The sequence below is a fragment of the Acomys minous genome (assembly GCF_964271855.1).
Source record: "Acomys minous genome assembly, chromosome: 8".
NCBI classification, from domain to species: Eukaryota; Metazoa; Chordata; class Mammalia; order Rodentia; family Muridae; genus Acomys; species Acomys minous.
Window position 1 is genome coordinate 102,963,606 of NC_140489.1, and position 20,491 is coordinate 102,984,096.

General features: G+C 45.8%; 2 protein-coding genes across 3 annotated transcripts in view; one reads left to right on the forward strand and one right to left on the reverse strand.

Annotated features, from left to right (window-relative positions):
• LOC311603704 (uncharacterized protein) overlaps positions 1–20,491 on the reverse strand; it is a 23,622-nt gene continuing 3,131 nt past the window's right edge. Inside the window, exons 1-3 of one of the 2 annotated variants that reach the window (XR_014781215.1) lie at positions 9,107–9,251; positions 8,961–9,009; positions 1–875 (exon numbers count right to left, since the gene is read on the reverse strand). Coding sequence is in view for 1 of the 2 variants with exons in the window: in XM_084792784.1 (XP_084648910.1) it covers positions 867–875; positions 8,961–9,009; positions 15,299–15,457 (217 nt within the window). In the remaining variant the exon portion in view is untranslated. Of the gene's footprint in view, positions 876–8,960; positions 9,010–9,106; positions 9,252–15,298; positions 15,458–20,491 lie in introns of those variants that run through there. The other variant, XM_084792784.1, reaches the window with a different exon arrangement.
• LOC311604138 (uncharacterized protein) overlaps positions 12,587–20,491 on the forward strand; it is a gene marked incomplete at its 5' end in the record, with an annotated part of 26,786 nt that continues 18,881 nt past the window's right edge. The window contains 5 exons of the mRNA XM_084793656.1: positions 12,587–12,624; positions 13,209–13,306; positions 14,070–14,165; positions 14,711–14,808; positions 14,897–14,977. Of these exons, the coding sequence (XP_084649782.1) occupies positions 12,587–12,624; positions 13,209–13,306; positions 14,070–14,165; positions 14,711–14,808; positions 14,897–14,977 (411 nt within the window). The remainder of the gene's footprint in view (positions 12,625–13,208; positions 13,307–14,069; positions 14,166–14,710; positions 14,809–14,896; positions 14,978–20,491) is intronic.

Genomic DNA, 20,491 nt, shown 5'->3' on the forward strand with positions numbered 1-20,491 from the left:
TTAAAGGTAATTGAGTAAACATTTTTTTTTTAAAAGAACAGTTTTGAATTTTTAGAGACTTTGTTATCTTTAATTATGTGTGGGTGGGGCTGGAGAGATGGCTCAGTGGTTAAGAGCACCGCATGCTCTTCCGCAGGTCCTGAGTTCAATTCCCAGCAACCACATGGTGGCTCACAGCTATCTATAATGTGACCTGATGTCCTCTTCTGGCCTGCAGATGTACAAGCAGACAACAGCTGTATACATAATAATAAATCTTAAAAAAAATTATGTGTGGGTATGTGTATATGAGCATAGGTGTGTGAAGAGGCCAGAGGCATCCAATTTTCCTGGAGCTGGAGTTACAGGTGCCTGCCAGCTTTAGGACACGGGTGCTGAGAAGAATCCCTGGTCCTCTGCAGGGCAGTAAGTGCCCTTAACTGCGGAGCCATCTCTCCAGCCCCACGGCTTTTAGTTTGGTAAAGGCAAGTAGTTGTGGTTTGCTGCCTTCTTTGTGGAAGGCTGTTACAACGTAGAGTCAGTTACAAATCCTGAGAAATTCTTCAACAGAAGCAATATAGAACTTTGCACTTTGTCATCTTATACATGCTCTCTGAGGGATCTTCAACAATTCAATTGTACTTGGCCCTGGCTTTCTATTTTGTTTTTTAGTAGTGCATTTATTTGTTGGGGGGAGCGGGCATGAGTAGGTCGGAAGACAGCCTTCCACAGTTGATCTTCTCGTCCCACCACGTGGTTTCCTGGGGATCTAACTTAGGTTTGCTGGGCTTGTCGGCAAGTGCCTTTACTCTTCGAGCCATCTGGATAAAATCTTAGTCACCTCTGGGAATCCAATGAAACTGTATCACTTAACTTCTCAGATGCAATCAACTCATCTGAAAAAGATGCCTTATCTTCAGTTATTACACAGAAATGGCATGGCCTAAGGTGGTTAAACTGAAACCAGGCAAGCTTAAAATATGACTTGCCAGAGTTCTGTGAAGCATAGGATTGGGGCAGCGTCCCACACACTTAGAAAACACCTAGAGGCTGGGTGGTGGTGGCGCCCGGTGTCTTTGTTCCTAGCCCTGGGGAGACAGAGGCAGGCGGATCTTTGAGTTTGGTCTCTGAGTTTGAGGCCAGCTTAGTCTACAAAAGCTAGTCCAGGACAAGCAAGGCTACACACAGAGGAACCCGATCTCGAAAGGCCAAAAAAAGGAAATGCCTAGAAAGAGGAAAGTGTTAGGCAAAATTGCCTTTGGAATTGAACCATTCTCCTGGCTCTTCTCTTCTGAATCTCATTCAATGGCGCTATTCCCGTCCCTGTCTCTCTCCCCAGCAAGCCATCACCCTGAGTGTGCTTTATTGTTGCCTTGCTTCCCTCGTCTGCCACCTCATCCGCCTGTGGAACTTTACCTCTGCTGCCTTCCTACCTGTGTCTCTCTCTCTTCTCCTCTCCCCCTTCTACCAGGATGGAGACTGAATCTAGGACCTTGCCCATGCTAGGCAACCGTCTGCAACTCATACCCTCAAAATCTAGCATTTTACCCTCAAGAATGGTAATCACAGAGAATATCAACTCATGCTAAAAAGAAAGAAAAGAAGAAAAGAAGAAATGCTGCCTTTGTGATGTAACCTGAGAAGAACCTAATTCTTGTACTTTCCGTCTTATTTAGTCAGATAAGTGAAAATAGCTAGTAAGTTAAGAAACTAATATAGTTAATAACACCAATAAAAGTCATAAAAAATGAACAAAAGATTTAATGGCTTTATCTCCATTTTTAAATAAAAGTAAGGCCAGTTGGGATGGCTCATGCCTGCAACTCAGCATTTGGGAAACTATACAGAAGTTTGAAGCCAGCCTGAGCTACGATGTGTGATCTTAAAAGAAGAAGAAGAAGAAGAATTAATTTAAATAAATGAAATAAAAATAAGGTCTGAGGTATAAGTCAGTGGTAGAGTGTGAGTGCTTCATATGCACGACAAAGCCCTGGGTTTAATATTAACCCCAGTACCAAAATAATAATATCGTAATAAAGATAATCTCTCATAAGCTTTACAGTTCTTAGCTGGGGTACAGCATTTGGCCTTAAGGGCAAGAAGCTCTGGGTTCAATCCTCAGTACACACACGCCACCAGCACTAACAATTCTAAGAGCAATTGGGCATCATGAGACCACCCTAACAGCCCTGAACAGCAGTTGTGCAGACTAGACAAGAGAGAAGCCATGTGTTTTGCCTCCAAACCACTCAATTTGTAATAAAACTTCCACTTTAAGTTGGATAATTTTTCTCCACTGGATCATACAAGTTACCATAATAAGGTAATATCTGCTGGGCGGTGGTGACGCACACCTTTAATCCCAGCACTTGGGAGGCAGAGGCAGGCGGATCTCTATGAGTTTGAGGCCAGCCTGGTCTACAGTGAGTCCACGACAGCCAAGGATACACAGAGAAAAAAAAAATTTATTTTATTTTATTTTATTTTATTTTATTTTTTTGGTTTTTTGAAACAAGGAGTTTCTCTATGTATCCCTGGCTGTCCTAGCCTTAAACTCACAGAGATCCACCTGCCTCCCTAGTGCTGGGATTAAAGGCATGCACCACCACGCCAGTCTAGATAAACACCCATGTCAAACCCTGTAAGCCAGATTGTATTTAAGGTTAGGGTATATTGGAGAGGGACCAGGAAGACCTGAGCAGACATTAAGATCTATTGTTCCTTAAAAATGTAATTACTCATGTTGATGTTATTTAAAAACAAAAACAAAAAAAAACAGTGTTTGTTTTTCTTAACTTCTCTCTTATCCTGGCTATCACACGAGTAATTGAGTTTTTTTTTTTTTATAATACAAGGCTTCCCAACACAATCTGAGCAGCTTAAGTCTGTTCTTACCCCTCTACTCCCAGCAAACATCCCAGTGATACTACACTTTGCAGCTTTCCTCGGCTCCAGCTCCTTCCTCCTGATCTTCCTTGGACCTCTCACCTTGAGCAACCCTCCGCTTCCTCTCCCACCTCCTCCTCCCCTGGCTGGCAGGAAGCCCAGCACTGGTCTCTCCCCTGCTCATTGACTGGCTGTAAGCTGCTTTATTGACATACAGGGGGACAATTGGGGAGCAGAGTTTATACAACATTTAGACAGGAAGTCAGAATTTGAACTACAAAATAAACTTATGCCTACATACTGAGCTGTAAAAAAAAAAAAAACCCCTCCCTTTACTTTTAGCTTTCAATACAATCCTCCTTCATAAGAGTATACAGGAGATCCCAAGTAGGTGGTGGTTTCTAACCGTATAGTGTGTCTGAAGTATACTGCGTCGGCATCGACTAGCACCTGCTGCTTTCTGTGTTCGTGGAGGAGGATGGTCACTGCTGAGCTGTTACTCCGAGTGTCCGCCAGCTTCCCAATGATGTTAGGGCCAGTTTCGTTTTCCCCAGACATTGACCATTAAGCCAGTACTGTGAGTAATCATTCAAATGAAAGGCAGACAGTGTGATGGTTCAGAGGGAGGCGGAGGCCAAGGTTGATGTTGTTAGTAATCAACTGGCTGAGGGTCGTTTACTCCACCCAGATAGGAATCATGGGCAGATGAGGGGAGGCAGCTGCTCGGCTCATTCCTGTATCCTTGTTGCAAACAACAGCAGGTCGTATTCTTTGTTCCCTGCTTTTGTGCAGTGAACCTTAGGTGCTGTGACCTTTAGCCTTATGATAACAATGTTGAGCTTGGATGCAAGTCTAAAAAGCTGGGGTTCTTGGCTACTAATGGTAACTTTTAAACAGCTTTCAAGCTTAAGGTATCAAGATTCCCCAGCCCTGAACAAGGCTGAGCATTATAGCTTTGGGGCCCACAAGAGCCAAGACCTTTAGCCTTTCATCTCTGATAGCTCTCTGGAACTTTCCCAGTGACCAGGGCCTGTGTGTGTGTTTGAGGAGTGGTCTCGGGCCAGCATCTGGGCGGTGGCTCACCATGTAGCTCAGGCTAGCAACTGTTTGTATGTGTGTGAGCTGGCGGGGGCAGGGGGAGGAGGGTCCACCTTGTAGCCCAGGACTCAGGCTCGCCTGGGTCTGTCTTGCTGTGTGGCCTCAAACTCATAATACTGCCTCAGCCTCCTGAGTGCTGGGATTGTAAGTGTGCCCCCACACAACAGGCTAAGCTTCTTCAGCTCTCAGCTCTCAGCTCTCAGCTCTCAGCTCTCAAGCCTTTTTACTTCCATTGTTGCCAGCTGTCTCTAACCTAACTAATCTCTTAGAGGTCCTCAGCTCCCTCTTGTAGTCATTGCCACTGTCATTTCCGCCACCATCTCCGCAGCTGCCATTGCCAGTCCCTCAGCTCCCACCACTGCTGCTGTCTTTATGGCCAGCCCACTGTACTGAAGACAAAGATCAGAAGTAGGCCAGGAAAGGCAACTTGGAAGAAGCCTGTTATTGGGCCTCCTGTTGGCAGCAACAGTGTGGTAGCACAGGGAGATGACTCCCAGCCGTCTGCCAAAGTGAACCAAACAGCTGGCTTATATAGCTAGAAAAGTGGTACTGTGGTTTTGTGCCAATACAATAGACCCGTATGTATGTGGAGGACTGTTCACACTAACCATGACATTGTCCTGGCACCAGTCACAGAAGCCTCTCTGGTATGCCCAAGGGGAGATGCTCTCCTCTTGACCTGAGTGGTGGTTGCAGGGTTATGCAGAGTCCACCAAGACTTATGAGGACAGGAAAATCTTTGAAACAGTTGTGCCTAGGGTTCTGTCCTCAGGAGGTAAAACTGCAGCTAGCAAGCAGCTAGATTGCTGTGCGGCTTCCCCAGCTGCTAGTCTGAGGGCAGTCAGTTGACTGCTTAGCTGATTGCCCTTCCGTGAAAAATCGAGGGAACAAGGCAGGTATCCAGTAGCTCTCTGGAGGGCAAGCTGCCCTATCTCAAATTATCTACAGGAAAGTTAAACACAGGAGTGCTTATAATAAGGATGTCTTAATATCGATAGTGATTCTTTAGTTTTTAACAGTGCTTAACACCTGCCCAGAGCCCCAGGAGGGTGGTTCCCCCAAATCAGTCTCAGTAGGAAAGCCACAGAATCGGAATTTATTTAAACGCATATGCTTACCATTCGTGTTTGAAAGATGAGCTATTGTTTCTTACAGTGATTACTGATGAGAGTGGCCATTAAGTAAAAGGAGTGTTCAAACTGATCTCAGTCAGGGAGACGAGTCAGCTGGTAAAAGCATTTACCATGCCATCCCGAGGACCTGACCCCACACGATAGAAAGAGAGAATCGAGCCCCAAAAGTTATTCTCTGACCATGCACGCACGCATATGCACCTGTGCTCGAACACATACATCATACATATACACAATAATAACTAATGGAATTTTAATGACTGATCACACACAAAGTTGTATACATGACAGTTTGGTTTTCAGCTTTTTGGAAGCACTGAGGGTGATTGAACAACTGCAGTAATTGACACCTACCCCCCAATATTCCTCCCCATTTTAGCCGCACCCAATGGAGTCAAAGCACAGAGTTTCGAGATGAGCTGTGGTGCTGTGCACCCAGGAGCTCTGGGGTGCCTTTCCCTTTATTTCTGATTCCAAACCCTAGTTCTATCTAATAACAGTCCTGCAGATAAAGTCACATGTAACCACTACCATTCGGTTTACTTTCCTGTGTCTATTTTTATTCTCATGAGCCTTTGGATGGTTGGCTCCGCTGTCCTTTGGTTTGAGGTACATCAAGGGCAATAGTAAAGACAAACTAAATGGAACAGGAGATTATGGAATTTTGCTATGGTCCACTCTCCTCTAGGATTTCTGGAAGAGCCAGAGCAGTAACTGAAGCCACAAGATTGCCAACACAAATAGTAAGTAAGGCTCTGAAATCACTGTTTTTGGGCCCAGGGCTATGCAGCTTGCTTAACCAAAATGCAAGTTTTAACTGGCTCTATTCTTAGGAAATAAGACTTAGGAATATGAAACAATGTGTAAAGGTAAGTACTTCAGGATTCCTTAATGTGTCTTCCTTGGATAGTAACCATGTGCTAGCTACAAAGAGAGCCAAAGTCTGTGGAGAGATACAAAGTTAGTTACTGCTGCAACTTGTGAAGAGCCAGTACCACCCTGCAGCACAGTTCTCCCTTCTATCCTGACCCTCTCCTCCTTGTGAAAGTATGAGATACACTTTCTTGGATGGAGACCCACTTTAAAGGTAGGAATTGGACCATGATTTGAAAAGAGTTTGAATGAATACTCTGAGATCCTTCAGGGGTTAACTTTAATATTTTGATGAATAATCTAAACATGGGATACAGAGGTAACTAAATAATAAATGAAGGGTGGAGACATGGCTCAGTGATTAAGAGCACACACTGCTCTTGCAGAGAACCTAAGTTCAATTACCAGCACCCACTTCACATGGCTCACAAACCCCTGTAACCCCAGTCCCAGGGGATCTGATAAGGATTACAAATTCAAAGTCAGCCAGGGCTCCATAGAATGACTCTCTAAGGAGGAGGAGGAGGGGGGAGGGAGAGGAGGAGGAGGAGAAGAAGAAGAAAATATGGCACACACACACAAAGGCCTCACCTTAAAATACTTGCAAATGACAGCTGGTTCATTCCTGCACTAAGAAGGCTATGGCAGGAGGATCACCATCAAAGGCCATCCTGAGCTACATAGTTCCAGGCTAAGCCAGGCTAAAGTGTGACACCCACAAAAAAAAAAAAAAAAAGAAGAAGAAGAAGAGGAAGGAAGGAAGGAAGGAAATGTGCTTTATAACAATATAACAAATTTCTCAAAACTTTATAGCCTAAAATTCCTCCCTGGCACCTGTTACATTTTCTCATAAGCCTGTGTGTCAGCCATTTGAGATGCACTTAGTGAAGTATCTTCTTCTGATATTATTTGATAAATCATAATTATTTTACAAGGATGCATTATGTTGCACACCTTAAACATACACATTTTTATCTGTCAGTCATACTTCTTGTTTTTATGAGCCTTTCCTTCCAGCGCACATATGCATACACACACCACATACTGAACACATACACTGTACAGGCACACAGCACACACTCAGGCCACACACACACACACACACACACACACACACACACACACACACACACACACTGCATTACTCCCTAAGCCCTGGACAACTGACTATGTACAATGTATTCATTTGTTTATACCTGATTAATTCTGTCTAAGCCTTCTAGGTTCAGCTTGTTCATTTTCTTGTATAAAAGTATAAAAGTAATTTTTATTCTCCTGGCTCAATTGTCTGGGAGGTTTACTGCCTCCTTCTGCTAACCTAGCCCTAATCCTGGAAGTTTGTAGCCTCCATACAATCTAACCTAGGCATAGAATGTTTTCAGCCTCTGAGACTTACTGCGTAATAAGCTCACCTTTACTTGTTCTTTCTGAGCTCTGGTCTGGCTGGTTCAACTCGGCCTTTCTGGCTCAAACTCTTCTTCCAGCTGACTTATACAATCTGGTTCTCTCTTGGCCCAGAATTGCTCTGCTTGGCTTTAAATTAACTCAGTAATCTGCTGTAATCTTTTGGCTTCTCATTTTCTGGCTTATTCCATCTTCACCTGAGTTCTCTCTCTGCAACCCATCTCTCTATTACTGTCTGGTAAAACTGCCTCCTCTCTCTGGAAAACTGCCTCTTAAGTAGTTTCCCCTTCCTCTCTTCTCTTGAGAGTTGGGCATGTCCTATTCTGTCAAATCTTCTCTGATTCATCACCTTTTCTGCCACTCTATTAGACATCATTTTCGAACATGGGTGCTTCCTTCTACAAACTAACTTTTTCTTCATTTGGGATTGGAGGCCTATACCACCATGCCTGGACCTAAGCTCTTCTTTACCTGATACTTGCTCTATACCAGGCTGGCCCTGAACTCAGATCTGTTTGCCTTTGTCTCCTGGATTAAAGACATGCTTATATTCCAGCCAGATCACAGAGACCTAGAAGGCCTTTGGATGTGATCTCTTGCCAGAACAGCTATGTTCTGAATTAACATTCCTCTACAACTTTCCCCTTTCTGTTTAAGCTAAAAAGTATACACAGTTTAAATTTTACAACAGAAACAATTACCAATCTCACAACTGTAACAGTCCAAATGTCCTTATGAAGATACACTCAGCCACTGATGCATTGATCCTCCTTAACTGCAGTCCCCATCATCTGTCCTTCAGCAACAGCGCATTTCAGATCTAGGTTCTCCAGGCTGCCAGTCTGATGAACTGTGCGTCCCTCTTCAGCTGGTTTGTTACGCTGTCTCCATGCAGAGGACTCAGCTTTCTGCATCATCACACTGCTATCTTTCTGCATGCCTTCCTTGGGTCATGACCTTTATTTGGAAGCCCCCCTCCCTCTCCCTCTTCCTCTCTGGGGGCGGGGGTGGCGTCCAGCAGGGTTTCTCTGCATAGCCATGACCGTTCTGGGTTCACTTTGTAGACCAGGCTGGCCTCTAACGCACAGAGATCCGCCTGCCTCTGCCAGGATTAAAGGCGTGAGCTACCGCTGCCTTTCTCATATTTTTATCTTAGCTCCAATTACTCCAACTCTTAGGAATTTAGAAAGCAAGTTTGATCTGTGCTAAACCTTTAAAGTTAGCTAAAACATTTCAAATCTCTTAACTGTATTTTTAATACCAAACCACAAAAATATCCTTGTTATTTAAGAAGAAAGCTTTCATCTTAGATGTTAGTTTGAACTGAATGACCAAGCTGCCTGATGAACTCAGAGATCCACCTGCCTCTGCCTCCTGTGTCCCAGGATTAAAGGTGTACACCACTACCCTAGGCCCAAATTTAAATAAACAAACAGACAGGCTAAAGCTCAAACTCATCCGTTCCTACCTCTGGTTCTCAAGAACTCCAAGAAAAGTTCTTGTGTCTCAGTTTCCACCTCACATCACCTAGACTTGTCCCTCTGTCCTCCCACAGTGTCTCAAGCATGCCACTTTTGCCCTTCTTACCTGCACCTTCGCCGTGTCTAGTAGGCTAGAGGCCCTCAGTAAGATTTCCCTGAAATAAAATGAATCGCACATCTTAATAAAGAAATAAATGCATGTTGCCAACATCAACAAGTGCTAAAGCAATATTCACACTACTTCATACTTACTTTAAAATGATTTAACATTGGGAAATAACCCAAGAGGGAGGGGGGGAAACTTGTTGCAAAAATGAAAGGGACCCTGAGACATTGTGAAAATGTCTGATAGGCTGACAGGAAGACTAGTAGCTGAGAAACCCCAGACAGCATGAGGACAAAGTCTGGTCAGCAGAAGAGTTAGGACAAGGCAGAGAGGCGGGGCTCTTGGCTTCTGTCTTCAACCTCCAGGGAGGGGAGGAGGTCCAGGTTCACCACTGACAGACAGGGATTCAGTCAATCATGTCCACATAAATGAAACTTCCTTAAAAAACCCAAGAGGCTTGGGTTTGGGAAGCTTCTAGATTGCTGAACTTGTGGAGGCTTCTAAAGTCGGTATACCCAAAGAGAAGAGGGCATTTCCTGTGCCTTCCCACCTCACTTGCCTCCTGCATCTCTTCCTTATACAAACTGCTCTATGGATAAAAAGGAGCTCAAGTGCTTCTCTGAGTTGCATGAACAGCTCTGATAGTTAATCCAAGGAAGGTGTCATGGGAGTCTTGGATAGCCACTTGGTCAAAAGCACGAGCAAACAAACCTGGGGCCTGAGACTGGCATCGGGATTAGGCAGCAGCCTTGCAGGGTGAGCCCTGGGGATCTGAAGTGTCTTCAGGCAGATAGGGTCAGAAGTGAATAGATGAGAAGACACCTCACCAGTGTGTGCTGCAGAATCAATAGACGCTTGCTGGATGTAGGGGGACAACACTCTGCCTATCTAATGTCAGAAGTGTAGATTGTTGGGAGAGTGGGAAAAACGGTCCTGCCTTTCCTGTAGCATGACAGCGAGCCATTTTTATAACTGCAGAAGACAGGAGTAGTCATGCGTCCAGTTAAACGAAAACCCGAACTATAGTGAATTAATGTAATAGAGCACATGATTCCCTTTTAAAAAGGTAAATAAATTAGGGACAGAGAAAGGTAATAAGCAGTTTTGTGTATTTCCTGGGGAAATGTCTACCTCCAAATTGGGGTGATGCCTCCCAAAGAATGACATATGAAAGTCCAACGTGAAAAGGAGAATGATTTTATTAAGAGTTGCTCACAGAGTGGCAGACAACTACCCGTTTACTGGAAATCCACACTTTCCACCCACCAAATTTCTATTTTTTGAGGTTCTAAGGCTACAGGAAAATTGGAACAAACCTGGGCTTGGAGCACCACCTAGTGTTAGAACACAAGACATGACTACAAAACAAGACTGGGAAATGTACGTTTATTATTTGGTCTACTCTGCTCTTCTTCTTTTGTTATTACTGTTAACACATTTGTGTGTGTGTGTGTGTGTGTGTGTGTGTGTGTGTGTGTGTGTGTGTGTGTGTGTATTCACATGCCTGCAACAACAACAACAACAACACACACAAGTACAGATGTTGAGAACTTGTGAGAACAAACATGTGGACAGGGAGCCAGGGGGTGGTGGCGCACGCCTTTAATCCCAGCACTCTGGGAGGCAGAGGCAGATGGATCTCTGTGAGTTTGAGGCAAGCCTGGTCTACAAAGTGAGTCCAGGTCAGCCAGGGCTACACAGAGAAACCCTGTCTTCAAAAACAAAAAAACAAAAATACAGCTTGCAGAGCGGGCATTGAGCCTAGATCATCAGGCTTGGCTTACAAGCACATTTTCTTACTGAGCCATTTTGCTGACTCTTTCCTTTTTACCAAGGTTTTCCCTGCTCGCCACAAATACTCTCTAGCCATGGAAATCATGGCTTGATAGGCGGTCTGTAGTTTAGACTGGATTCCGAGGACCACAGTCTACACAGTCTTGGTAAGAATAGAGGGAAATCGAAATTCATGCTCTTCAAGTAGACATGTAAAACGGTTCAGTATCTATGGGGAAATGTTTGCTAACTTCTCAAAAATATAAGCATACACTTTCCACATGGCCCCTTAGTTCGCTCCTAGCTACACACTCCAGAGCATGTCCCAGATGCTGTGGGAATTCACAAAACGACTGTCCAGAGCCTGGTGCCTTGGGATGTGAAGCTCCCTGAGACATCCCCCAGAGCTCCCATCCCTCCCGTTTCCCCCTGTCTCTCCATGCCAGTGCTGACATAGGCTTTACAAAGCCCCTGCCTGCCTGATGTCCCGTCCCACCTCCAGCCCTGCTCCACCTTCTGTTACCTAAACTCACACTAGAAGAGTGTGAGACCTGCCGAACCGTAGGTTCAGTACTGTCCTCTGTTTTGGTCTCAGAATCATTTATAAATCATTGTCCACTCTGCAGAACAAATGGTCTTTTGTCCCAGACCATTGTGTGTCCCCCAAGACCTAAAAACTGTCTCCCCTGTAAAAAGACATGTATGTACACTTGTGAGCACTTTGACTAGAAGATAAATCACTCAGCTGGAATTTTTCTCATTTATTAATTTTTTATGTAGACTGTAAATGTTTGTTTTTATTTACAGTCTCACTACATAACTCTGCCTGCCCTGAAATTTACCATGTAGACCATGTAGGCCTCTAACTCACAGAGAGCCACCTTTCTCATGCTGGGATAAAAGGTGTGTGCCACCATACACAGATGGATTATAAATCTAAGTATTTACAATCTATCTTGTCTCCCGTATAATCTTTGTCAGTTTATCCTGAGGAGCATTCAGAAGGTAGAGAGAAGCAAGACAGGTGGTGCATTCCCATATTTGGGAAGATGAAACAGAAGAGTCCATCACAAGTTCAAGGTCAGCCTGGGCTACAGAGTGAGCTAGCTCCCTGGTCCAAAACAAACAAAACACAAAGCAAGCAAAGGAATAAACAAACAAAAAAGCCACATGGAAAGTCAAGCACTGACTCTTGATTTCCCAACCCTCCTCTTTATACAGGCACAGCCTGGCAGTAAAGACTTTTCCTTTAGAAAGTCAAGCCTGGGACTGTGTTAGGAATAATATTCTGTATGTTTGTTTGTTTGTTTGTTTTAAGACATCTGAAGGCAGGGCATTGCATAGCCAACTATAGCTACCACCACTTCTCTGTCTCTGGGATGCCCTTGATCTAAAAGGAATCAAGGAATCTCTCCCTGCCATTCTCTCTCTCATTCTCTCTCTCTCTCTCTCTCTCTCTCTCTCTCTCTCTCTCTCTCTCTCTCTCTCTCTCTCTCTCTCTCATGTTTTCAATGATGTCCTATTTTTTTCTTATTTCCTCACCTCAAGATTTTTTAAAATCTTTATTTCAACCCTGTTTCTCAGATCAATAACCAGTCAGCACTTCTTTTTGTTTGTTTGTTTTGTTTTTTGAGTCAGGGTTTCTCTGTGTAGCTTTTGATGTCCTGGACTTGCTTTGTAGACCAGGATGGCCTCAAACTTGCAGCAATCTGCCTTCCTCTGCCTCCCCAAGTGCTGGAATTAAAGGCGTGTGCGAGCAAGGCCAGCTCAGTAAGTATTTCTATGCTCTCAAATGGTCTTTGTTAAAGAAGCTCTTTTGCCACCTATGCATAGTCAGCATTGACCAACCAGTTATGTCCCACTCGGTCTCTTTCATAGACTCAAATGACAAGTATGGCTTTAAAAACTAGGATAGCGTTTCCCTTATGCCTTACGATATCCTGTTTACAGTGCTGAAGGCCTCAGCCTCAGAATCCCTGTCCTTTCTTCTCTGCGTCCTGCACACAGCTCACTAGAACCATCAATCTTTACTTTTTTTCTAACCAAAACTTTTGCCTCCTGCCTCCCTCTGTCACTGGTGGCCACATCTGAGACCTTCCTCCTGATTTCCATGTAAGTTAGGAAGGGAAATCCTGTGGTAAATATGGCTTGTTCTTGTTTTACAGCTCTTTCCTCCTCTTTTTGTTGTTGTTTTGTTTTTTGAGACAGGGTCTCTCTGTGTAGCCTTGGCTGTCCTGGAACTCACTCTGTAGATCCACCTGCCTCTACCTCCCAAGTGCTCAGATTAAAGGCATGTGCCACCACTTCCTGGCTTGTAGGGGACATCTTGAGAGCAGAAGAGACTCTGTGAGATGTGTTAATGTGGCAAGAGTGACGGGACCATGTATTGGAAGGGCTTGGTTGTTTACTCCTATGTTCTTCTGCGGTCTCTTTTCTCGATGATCACTGGTGTCCTGGCCTCTGACTCACTCTCAGCCTGGAGAAGAAAGGCTGGGTGCACTTGGTCGGCGGGCAGACCCTCGGCATCATTGCCATCACGGATGGAGTAGAATGCATCCACGCCTTTGGTGCAGGTGGGCCCTGGTCCTGATGGTCCTCCAGATTCCAACCATCCCAGCCCATTGGTCCACTATGAGAACATTTTCCTACAAACCCCAGAGGTTCCCCAGAGCCTATCTGTCCTATATAAGGAGGCATTTCAGTCAAAAGCTTCCTTGCTTGAAGCATCAAATTCCACCTCCATCCTTGATCTCTCTGTTCCCACCCCAGTGCCTAACTAGAGCCTCCCTCGTCGGTCATCACTCACCCACATCCCACTTTCTGACCCCATCACAGCCCTTGACGTCTACAGCCTTCCTTTCTCCTACAGCCCACCATTCTTTTCTCTCTGATCTTAAACTTCCCAGATTTCTGAGATGTCCATGGCTTTCTCATTGGTGACCACAATGACATGTTTAATGAGAAAGCAGAGCTCGCGGACCAGGTTGGAAGAGGGCAGGCTTTGAGAACTTATGGGGCTCACTGGTGTGCAGAGGGCAGTAGGGGGTGGGGCCTGGAGGTGGGGGAATATGGGGGATGAAGAGTCCCAAGGAAGAATGTCAGTCAGAGGTGATGGCCAGCTGAGGGAGTGGGGTGTGGAAGGCTTTGGGTTTGCTCAGCTTTAGTCCACTGACCTGCTACATCACTGTTGGCAAAATGCTACCATTCTGAACCCTGATTCTTTTCAACTGAAATCAAAAGGACAGTATTAGATGTCCCCTAAGTCCCCTCTAGACTTCAAGTCTGTGCTTTTGGGTGTCCTGCTGAGAGCAACTCTCCCATCTTTTCTGTCCCAAGGTTCCCTGTTTACCTTCTCCCAGGATGACTTCCTGACTTCCATCTTGCCATCCCTCTCAAAAAATGACACTGTGGTCTTCATTTTCACCCTGGATGGTGAGAGGGCAAGGGCTGCTTTAGATGAGCTGTCATTTCTCTGAGTCTCAGGGTGCCTTGTCAGAGGGAGGCTGTCTTAGTTAGGGCTGCTATTGTTGTGATAAAACAGCATGACCAAAAGCAACTTGGGTAGGGAAGGGTTTATTTTGCCTTACAGTTCATAAGTCTATCCCGGGCGAAGTCAAGGCAGGAACCTGGAGACAGGAACTGCAGCAGAAGCCATGGGTGAGCACTGCTTGCTGCCTTACTCCTCATGGCTGGCCCAGCCGCCTTTCCTAGGACACTCAGGCCCACCAGCCCAGGGTGGAACCTCCCACCATGAGCTCGGCCAATTAACCAATCAAGAAAATGCACCACAGGCTTGCCCCCAGGCCAGTCTGATGGGGGCCATTTTCTCACGAGAAGTTCCCCTTTCCAAATGATTCTGGCTTGAGACATAAAACTATCAGCACAGAGGGACTGAGCGAGGGTCCTGGCAGGACCTCAGGGTGGCAGGAGGATCAGTTTCATAGCCTTTTAACTCCGATGTCTCCTCTCCCATCTAGATGACCTCACAGAAGTACAGGTGCTGGTGGAGCAGGTGAGAGAGAAGCGATCCAGCATCCAGGCTCTGGTGCACAGCTCTGTGGGACAGTCCTTGCCAGTGAGTGTCCAGCACCGGGGAGGAGACCGGGGCGTGGTGCAGCCAGGCCTTCTGAACAGACCACTCCTGCTTATCTCTGTCTCCTCAGGCCCCTCTAAGGAAACTTCCCGCCATCACCAGCATCACCTGGCTGCTTCTTTTCTTCGACTGTGAAGGGAGCTACATCCAGGTAGGCAGGGAGGGGAAGGCAATGTCTGCAGTGCTGCTTAGAAGGAGAGGAGCCCAAAAGTCGCAAAACTACATGGAGAAAAGCCTGAGTCTTTGTCTTCTCCCCTCCCCCAGCTGGGTAAATTCTCAAATTATCGGGCCTCTTAAGAGAGTTGCCAAGGCAACAGGTTCAGTTCTTTCTAGGAATATACAGAAAGGGCAGGACAGGCCACAATCATCTCATGTTCATTTGTTTTTTGGGACAGGTTAATTGTTACTGAAGTCATTGTCACCACCCAAAAGCCTTCAAGGCACTTTCTTTTGCGTGGCACACTGTGCTTACCCTAATGCAGCTATTGTGCTGGTGGAGTCTGAGGTTAATAGTGGAACTATAATCCGGGAGACGCACTGAGAGGAAGCAGGGGACGGCAGCAGTTTGTATGCGCTTGCAGTTTGGTTTGCAGTGAACATCAGGAAATCTGGGTGCCCGTCCAGCTCCACCCTGTAGCCCAAGAAAGAAAACAGCTTTATCCCTCTGGGCTTTCCTTTTCTCACACATGGCCTGCCCACCCGCCATCGGGCAGAACCAGGGCCCAGAAGGGGTCTGGGGGAGGTGTGGTCTTTTATCATTATTCAAATGACTTCCTTCTGGAAGCTTCCAGAGCTGACAAGACAGAGGCAGCACACAGCCTCCCTGAACCCAGGGCTCTTACAGAAATGTCTCTCCCTAATGGGAAATCCGCTCTCCTTCTTTGTCTTTGCTTCTCAGTGGCGATCCTGTGTCACATCTCTGCTTCTTGGCATGTTTCCCACGTTCACCTTCTCCGACATCGCCTGTTTTTGAGGAAATCTTCTCCGATTAACTTCACATTGCCTTCCCTCTCCACGTTATATTCTTCACCACACTTACACAATCGTGGTGCCTAATACAAATATGCCTGTTATACCCTAGGGAACATTTCCTGTGTCTTACCTCAGTTCTCGTAGCGGTCTCCTAAGGCGTGTGTGCTCAGTTTCACCATCCCCCAGCCCCTCATCTCTGCTTTTTTAAAAAAATTTATTTATTTAAGTAATTAATTCCGATCACATCTCATTTGTTTTCCCCTCACCTGTATCTTCCCATTCCCCCCTCCCTCCCTCTTTCATCCTATTCCCCTCCTCTAGGTCTGTGTCAGAAGGGGACCTTGTCTCCCACTATAAGATCACAGCCTATCTGGTCTCATCTGGATAGCCTGCTTACTCTTCTGAGTGTCACCAGGTCTCCCCACCACAGGAAAGTGGTCAAATATGGGGTACCAGAGGTAATGTCCCCTCTCTCTACACAATTGTGGAGAATGTGCTGTCCATTGGCTAGATCTGGATGGGGGTTCTAGGTTTACTGCATGCATTGTCCTTGGTTGGTGCCATAGTTTGATCTGACCTGCCTGGGTCCAGATCCACCAGCCTTATTGGTCTTCTTCTAGGTCTCTAGGACCCTCTGGATCCTTCTATTTCCCCATCCTTCCTTACCGCTCTCACCTAGAGTGCCAATAGGAAGTCCCAATATCCATCCCAATCTCCAGCTAAGTGAAGGCTTTCACGGGACATCTCTGTTGGTCTAGTGTCCAGTTAAAAGTGAGTATATGCCATGTGCCCCTTTCTTGGTCTGGGTTAACTCACCCAGGATTATCATTTCCAGTTCTGTCCATTTGCCTGCAAATTTCAGGGTTTCCTTGTTTTTAATAGCTGAGTAGTATTCCATAGTGTAGATGTACCACAGTTTCTTTACCTTCTTCAACTGAGGGACATCTAGGTTGTTTCCATGTTCTGGCTATTACAAGTAAGGCTGCTATGAACATGGGTGAGCATGAGTCCTTGTTGTGTGGTGGAGCATCTTTTGGATACATTCCAAGGAGTGGTATAGCTGGGTCTTGAGGAAGCCCTATTCCTAGTTTTCTGAGAAAGCACCAGATTGATTTTCAAAATGGTTGTACAAGTTTGTACTCCCACCAGCAATGAGGGAGTGTTCCCCTTTCTCTGCATCCTCGCCAGCCTGTGCTGTCACTTGAGTTTTTGATCTTAGCCATTCTGATGGGTGTAAGATGGAATCTTAGAGTCGTTTTGACTTGCATTTCTCTGATGACCAAGGACATTGAACATTTCTTTAAGTGTTTCTCAGCCATTCAATATTCCTCTGTTGAAAATTCTCTCTTTAATTCTGAGCCCCATTTCTTAACTGGGTTATTTGGTTTGGTGGTGTTTAATTTCTTGAGCTCTTTATATATTTTGGATATTAGTCCTATGTCAGATGTAGGGTTGGTGAAGATCTTTTCTCAGTCTGTAGGCTGTTGCTTTGTTCTGTTGACAGTGTCTTCTGCCTTACAGAAGCGTCTTAGCCTTATGAGGTCCCATTTATTAATTGTTGACCTTAGAGCCTGGGCTGTTGGAGTTCTGTTCAGGAAGTTGTCTCCTGTGCTGATGAGCTCAAGGCTCTTCCTCACTTTTTCTTCTAACAGATCTAGTGTGTCTGGTTTTATGTTGAGGTCTTTAATCCACTTGGACTTGAGTTTTGTGCAGAGTGATTCATCTCTGCTTTTAACGTAGTGACATTTATTTAAATTCTGTCTCTATTCAAATATATGAGTTGTTCTCCTTAGTGACTTTTAGTCTTCCATTGACCTCAGTCTCATCCTTTCCTATGGAATTGTCTGAAAGATGGTTTCCATTGGAACCTTTGCCTTACCTCACTGTCTGCTGCTGTGATAAGGACACTGACCAAAGCCAGAGTGGAGCAGAAAGTTTTGTTTTTTGTTTTTTGGGGTTTATTTTTAGGTTTTTCAAGACAGTGTTTCTCTGTGTAGCCTTGGCTGTCCTAGACTCACTTTGTAGACCAGGCTGGCCTTGAACTCACAGAGATTAGTCTGCCTCTGCCTCCCTGAGTGCTGGGATAACGGGTCACCATACCTGGCCTGGAAAGGAAAGCTTTATTTCATCACATCTATCATTTCAGGGGAGTCAGGGCAGGAGCTCAAGCAGGAAGCAAGAGCAAAAGTGGGGTTTGGGGGGCTGGAAGGGGGGACCATGGAGGAAAGCTGCTTCCTGCCTCATTTTCTATGGCTTGCTCAGTTTTCTTTCCTTTTGAATTTCCTATTACATTTTATTATTTGTGTGTGTGCGTGCATGTGCTTGAAGGAGTTGGCCACTGTCTTCTACCTTGTGGATCCGGGGATTGACCTTCGTTTGTCAGCCAGGGCCTCTACCCACTGAGCTATCCCACCAGTCCTCAGCCTGCTTTCTTACACAGCCCAAGACCACTTGCCCAGGGGTAGCACTACCCACTAGCGTGTGCTGGGCCCTAACACATCAATCATCAGCCAGAAAAACGCCCTATAGGCACCAGTCTGATGGAGGCAGTTTCTCATCTGCGGGTTCCTCTTTCCAGGTGACTCTAGTTTGTGTCAAGTTGACAAACCCAGCACAGAGTTATTGATCTCTACTTGTAGAAATATTTTTGATGCTGTAATCGTTTTTACTCTTAATTTGAAGCATTTCACTCTATGCACCAGCCCTTTGTCACATTCACTTCACCCCTTTCTTTTCCCTAGATCGTGTAAGCGAAGCCGTTTCGTAGGTCTCATGACGTCAGGCGAGCGGCACACGCCTGTGACTTCAGCAGCTGGAGGAAGGAGCAGAGTCAGGAAGAGCTCAGGGCCACCGCCAGCCACATGAGGGATTGGCGGTCACTCTGCGTGACAGGGGACTCCATCTCAAACACACAGAGAACCCAAACAAGCCTCACACCAATTCCATCAGCAAATGTCCCTTAAGGACAAGGGCATTTGCTGCTCTAAGTAGCTATAATATCCTCTCTGGGAGTGACAGTTCATCTGATACAATCTCCTAAATCCCAGTTTCCAGAGCTTTGTCTGGGGACATTGGTTTTATTTCCCGGATGTAGAAGCTGCTCAAGGAGACCCCGCTGACTCGGTCACCGGCTCTCTCCGCTCCCCTCCAGCAGGCTGCAGTCTTTTCTCCTCTTGTCTCTCATGACGTTGCTAGTTTTAGAAGCCTAGGCAAATCCTTTTCCAGAATGTACCTCACATTTCCAAAATATACAAACAACTTGCTAAATTGTTTTGCTTTGTTTTGTTTTTTCCATCATATTGAGGTTTAACTTTTTCTCTTTTGGAGGAGACTATCACGTCACTTTAGGAGTCACCTGGCATCCGTTTGTCTCTTCCTTGCTGAGGCCTTGGTAGCTTATTCAGTGGTGGTAATGGCTGCGGTCTCTTTGCCTCCTGCCGCCCAGCAGTCCTCACCCACTGTTTTCACATCTGCTGCTGGTTCCTGCTTGACTCAGTTGTTCCCACGGTGACTCTCAACTGGCGATTTTCTATTTCTAGCTTTCTTCCTCTTATATAGTCACTAATTGGCATTCTTTCCTAAGGAACTTCCCATCCATTCCCCACCCCAACTGTATTTGTTTAATGTCATTATAGACTCAAGAAGTTTCTGTTGTTAAATGTTTAGGGTTTTGTTGTTGTTGTTGTTGTTGTTTTGTTTTTTTTTTTAGACAAGGTTTCTATGTAGCCAAAGCTGGACTAGAACTCATTATAAAGCCACGCTTGGCCTTGAACTCACAACCTTCCTACCTCAGCCTTCTGAATACTGGGATTACAGACATCCACCACTGTGCATGGCTTAGATGTGTTTAATACACTTTATTTTATCTCCTTTTGTTTTATTTTTATATATATGTATGTGTGTGCCTGCTTGTCTGATGTGCACCCTGTATGTGCTGTGCCGTGGTCCAGGGCTTTGGGTGTCTTGGAGCTGAAGTCACAGTGTGGGTGCAAGAGCCTCGGGAGCTCTCCACACTGAGCAGCTCGCCAGCCCCTCAATACTCACTCCCCTCTCCCCCCCTCCTCCCACCTCCTGTCCATGTCTCCCCTCCCCCACCCCAAGCAGGGTCTCTCTGTTCAGCCCTGGCTGCCCTGGAACTCGCTCTATAGACCAGGCTGGCCTCGAACTCACAGAGCTAGTCCTGCGTCTGCCCCCTGAGTGCTGGGATTAAAGGTGTGCTCCACCATGCTCGGTGACTTCCCTTAGTACATTCCCCCCTTTCTCATTAACATTTTAGAAATTCCTCTCTCACATATTACCTCCCAACCATTCCTCCCCCCACTTCTCCTCACAGTTCCCCTTCCCCCACCCCCAGATCTGCCTCTTCTCTGTTTCTCTTCAGAAAAGGACAGGCCTCCCAGCTATATCAACCAAACATAGCAGGGCAAGTTGCAATCAGACTAGGCATAAACCCTCGTATTAAGACTGGACAAGGTAGCCGGGCATGGTGGCGCACGCCTTTAATCCCAGCACTCGGGAGGCAGAGGCAGGCGGATCACTGTGAGTTCAAGGCCAGCCTGGTCTACAAAGTGAGTCCAGGACAGCCAGGGATACACAGAGAAACCCTGTCTCAAAAAACCAAAAAAAAAAAAAAAAAAAAAAAAAAAAAAGACTGGACAAGGTCACCCAGCAGGAGGAAAGGCCCCCAGAAGCA